At 37.3% G+C, this 5,084-nt stretch overlaps 1 protein-coding gene across 1 annotated transcript; it reads left to right on the top strand.

The window, feature by feature from the left end:
- Nucleotides 1-761: 761 nt before the first annotated feature.
- On the top strand, nt 762-4,382 carry EIN_308030 (rasgef domain containing protein; the record flags this gene model as incomplete). The annotated part of the gene is made up of 1 exon (XM_004186045.1): nt 762-4,382. A coding segment is annotated over one exon (3,621 nt), but the record flags the coding sequence as incomplete, so codon positions are not given.
- Nucleotides 4,383-5,084: the final 702 nt, after the last annotated feature.

Below are 5,084 nucleotides of genomic sequence, written 5' to 3' on the forward strand. Positions count from 1 at the left end.
GAGACCCCTTACAATAGTTTTTCGGCCCAAATATTATGTGTTTATTGTGTTTCTTTTCAGCAAAATAACTTTTGTTTATATTATATCGGATTTTTTTGTTGTTTTTTTTTCATTTTAAATAGTTGTTTTTTATTTAAATATATTATAAATAATTTATTTTCTTTCCGATAAAAAATCTGATGACAATTTGCCTTTTCAAAGGGGTTGTTTTTAGTTGACAAATGGTATAATAAATATACAATAAAAGTATAGTTTTTCAAAACTTTAGTTTCCAAGAAAAAGTTCGATGTTAATTCCAAAATGAATTCTTGCAAAACTTATAATCAAATTATAATTTACCATAGTAAAACTATGAAAGTAAACAAAAACGAAAAAGTCCACCCACAAATAGAACACTTACAATTTTTTTCCACTCCAAATTGTTCTAGTCAATTGAAAAAAGTATCGAAACTACCCCAAGTATTCTATTAAAAAAGAGCAAATACAATTCGGAGATTCAATTAATTTCAAAGTGAAAATCTTAAACGATTCTGCTGTATTTTTACACTTTTTTTCTTTAAAAAAAAACCTCACTGTTTTCATTGTAAATTTCAGGAAGAGAAGAATTTATTGAATTTCATTGGACCATTTGTTCAAAGAAAATATCTTAATCAAACCAATATTATAATTAGAAATGAAATGTGTAAAATATAAAATCAAACAAATGGCGTCTTTCTTTCTAATAGTTAAGACCAAAAAGGCTGATTTGAACTGTAAAATTGATGTCGAAAGCAACACCGTGTGACTACTTTACTCTTTCGAATTACATTAAAGTTCGCAAGAGTGGAGTGAACACCCTATTACTGACACAACGGTTTCAAATTAATTTAACTCGTGAAGTGATGTGGTGTTCCAAACTTCTTACAAACCACAAATTGCCATCGAAAACTTCAGTTATGGAGCTTTGGAAGAAACTTGATGTTTTCGAGGAGTTGACTGACGATGGGGCGAAAAGTGCTGCTCTTGGTATAACCGAGCAATTTGACAGTGAACTCTCGCAACGCCTCACGTTCTATGCGACGCAATTAAAAAGTCAAGAGAGTGGAGAAGACAATGAGAGTACGGGGAGTGCCTCAGAGAATAACATTCCCCTTGAAATGTTTTTCACCGACACTGAAATAGCGGTGATGCGGACTTATCCCGTCCCCGTCTCCCCAACACGTGCAAAACGCCTCTTTGATATGAGTGACGTCTTATATGAAAATGGGAAGATTATTAAAGGGAAGATCAGAGGAATAGTGAACGTCGGTGCAATCCACAAGAATAATGAAGTCATGCAAACCCTTATTTGGACCAACGACTTGTTTTCTAATAACACACAATTATTGAAATGCGTCATCGATTGCTTTGAAGTGTCTTGTATCTCCGACTCTGTCGACTGTCAAATCGCGCGCTCACGAATGGTCGGGTCTTTAAAGTACTGGGTTGAGTCTTGTCTCTTCGACGAAGCTTTTTTAAAGCACTTTAAAGTCTTTCTCCACAAGCTCAATTGTTATGGAATGAATAACGCAAAGAGTACACTGGCACAAGCTTTAAATCGGCGATTAGAAGGAATGGAGAAAGAGTATACCAGAAATGTTGAACGCTTCACACAACGTGTTGTAGTCCCTCCATCTCTCTACACTGATCAAATCATTCGCCTTGAATTATTTGACCCAAAAGAAATAGCAAAAACGTTGACGGTGATTGGATTTGAAATGTTCTCGAAAGTCAAAGTGAATGAATTGTTACGATGGAATCAACAGAATAAAGAAACGCACTGTAAATCAATTCTGGCTATCACTCATCTTTCTAATAAAATCGTTCAAATCTTCACATCTTATTTACTCGACGAAGAAGACTTGATCAAACGGGTCATTAAACTCGAATTCATTTGCGCTATCGGAAATGAAGCAGAGTACCTTCACAACTTCGATCTCCTCGTCGTCATCTCTTTTGTCTTTGGGAAGAGTGCTATCCACAGACTTAAAAAGACGTTTGAGGCACTTTCAACCAACGCAAAAGCTTTCATCGAACGCCTTCAAAAACTTACTAGCCCCGCTAACAACTGGGCGGAACTCAGAAAAAGCACAGAACAAGACGAGAACGTCATGCACGCACTTCCATATCTTGGTACATTCTTGTCTGATACTACTTTCATTAACGAAGGTAACAAATCGACCTTCGGGAAGGGCAACGAGATGTTAATTAATTACTCGAAGTGCAATATGTTGCGTAATATCGCACAGAAGATATATCACCTCCAACAAGTCCCTTATTACGATTTGAACATCTCCAACGAAATTAAGAAATTTCTGATCACCATTTTGGCCGTGGAAAACACCGAGGAGAACGCAAAAGAAATCGACGAGGTCGAGTTTTTGCGGTCGAAGAAAATCGAACCGACGGTGAAGCGCGTCGTCACGGAAAACACTGAAGGAAATTTCGAATTTCTAAGACCAGACGAGTGTAAAACGAGGAAGTATAAGACAGACACTATGGACGTGGAAACATTTGTCAACGCGCTGTTTCCTACTATCGCGGGGTTCGTATCCTTCATTGCAATCAACACAAATTCATTTGTTGGATTTGGCATTAAAACTCCCATCTCGATGTTATGTCCTGCAAAGTTCTTTACGATTTATTACCACCCCGTTGAATATCAATTTGTGCAGAAAACAGCAACGGGATGGTTTAACACAAAAATACTGATCGACGCGTCGAGATCGGTGAGAAGCCAGATGTGTATATTTAACGAGGTTCTGGCGAATAAAGTCCCCTTCTTTGTGATTGTATTGAAAGAAGACAAATCTTCGTTTGTCATCAATAGCGACAAAAGTCCTACCGAGGTTGGGATGACAAATAAAGACAGTTTTGTGGCTTATCCCTTCGATGTGTTACCTTCAAAGTCGTTTGGATTCTCCGCCGATGAAGTCCTTTTCGAAACGGAAAAGAACCATTTTCTCACATTAATGTCAGTTATTAAAGAGGAGTGGGTCGAAGAGTTGCTGACGGGAGTAACACTTAATAAAGCGTCGTCTTCAGCAACTGTTATTCTTGCCGGTTCATTTTTATATGTTTATATGGCGGACACCCTCGCAAGAGCTTACCCACTCAATTACATCAATTTCAAAATGACACCGCTCTACAAAAGTTCGACAATTCTACTTGAATTAACTGCACTTGAAAAATTCGTACAGTGCCCATTGACAGACAAAATATACTTGAAAGGGAGTAAACAGTCTGTTCTTGATTTGTTGAACAGAATCGATAAAACTGCAAGCAACGGGACAACCCGAATCGGCGGACTTTCACTGAAAAAAGTCATTCAGAACACTCAACGAAGAGTTCCGGAGTTGTACGAGGACTTGATTAATTCAATTGCATCGGATGATACATATAAGAACGAAAATAACTTTGATAACATTGATGTTGGATTTAGCAAAGTGGCGTGGGAACGCGACGGGTTGGCACTGAATGATTTTCAGGATTTGTCTGTCAATTCGCGGATTGGTGTGTTGCTTTATTTCATGGCACTGTTACCAGACTCTTTGATCCCCAAGGGTGTGTTGGATGCGATGCGCAAAGTCATTGAAGAAAACAACACCGAGACGTTACGAAAAATCAACACGTTGATGCAAGATGTTGGGTTCTCGAGTTCTTTATTGTCTGCGTTAATTCACTTATTCAGCGCCTTTTGGGAGAGTTCCTCGAAACGGGGGTTCAAAAAGTACTTTGGCGAGTTCTATCGAGTGTTTAGCGACGACAATGTTGAAGATGTTGTTTCCTATTTAATTGAGAAATGCGACGAGATCGAATTTGTCCCTTCCACTCTTGAGAAGTACGAAGACCCTACACAGACACTTTTTCCAACAAAATTCCCAGACTACCAAGCAATCAAGGAAATACACGACGATATGACCGAAGCAAAGCAACTAACAACCCGCGAGAAAAACAAGCCGATCATTTGTTCGTTCAAACAAGCTGAAAATGAATGTTTCGAACCTTCGTTCAAGTCTTTGTTGAACAACAAAGAGAAACTCAAAGAGAAAAAGCGAGTTGAAGCCAAACTGACAAAGGTCCAAAGCGAAATGCGTTTGGATCTTTTGAAAAGTAGTCAGTCGGCGTGCAGAGTCAGTTTGAACAGTACAAACAGCGGTGGACAATTACCCGGTGTTGTATTCGCAAGCCCGCTTGCAAGTTCAGTGTCACCAATAGAACACCAAACATGGGAAAAGTCCGTGAGAGTGCTCGGCTGCTCTACACCAGGAAGAGACTTTTTGTCACGCAAGAAAGTCCCCCGCGTGGTCGCTTCGACTCCACAGACCCCAACTGTTGGTCTTTCACCAAGCTCGATGTCTGCGGTTTGTTATATTTTCTTATTATTTCGAGGCTTATATGTTCGTTCATTCCAACACAATATCTCTTCAATATTTTTGATCTTTTTACTATATTTATAATTCAAAAGTATTATTTATTGTAATACCTTTTATTCTATAGACTTTATAATCACAAACTATATATTTATGATACAATTTGTTATTAATTATAGTTAATTACTCAAACATTTATTCGAAATTTTTACGATATTTTGTTGGAAATAGACACCAAAAATAGTACATTTTAATATACTGTATGGTACACTTTTTCAATAAAACAAAGTCATTTAAGCAATTTTTTATATGAGTATTAACTAGAAAAGTGTTGTATTTCAAATCAAACGTGATTTGACTGACGGAAAGAGATCGAGCCAAGAGGAAGTGGTGAAACTCGACGACAATTCACACCCCATAACAACAACCCCAACGAAGAGAATAAATAGAAAAAGAGGGTTGTTAGTGATGACTGAGAATGGCTGGACACCAGTTGATGCGCCATCCCCACGACAAAACTCTTTTTTGTCATCAGAGAGAGAAAACCTCTGAAATTATGTTATGTTTTAATAAATAAAAAGAATAGTTTATTTATATTTGTTTTTACTAATACTGAATAGTTTATTGTCAAATGGAAAAATAGTTAAATAATAATTCATTGTATTATCCCACACAATGAAAAAAACAAAAAAT

The sequence above is a fragment of the Entamoeba invadens genome (assembly GCF_000330505.1).
Source record: "Entamoeba invadens IP1 unplaced genomic scaffold scaff_1105074724509, whole genome shotgun sequence".
In the NCBI taxonomy this organism is placed as follows: domain Eukaryota; phylum Evosea; order Mastigamoebida; family Endamoebidae; genus Entamoeba; species Entamoeba invadens.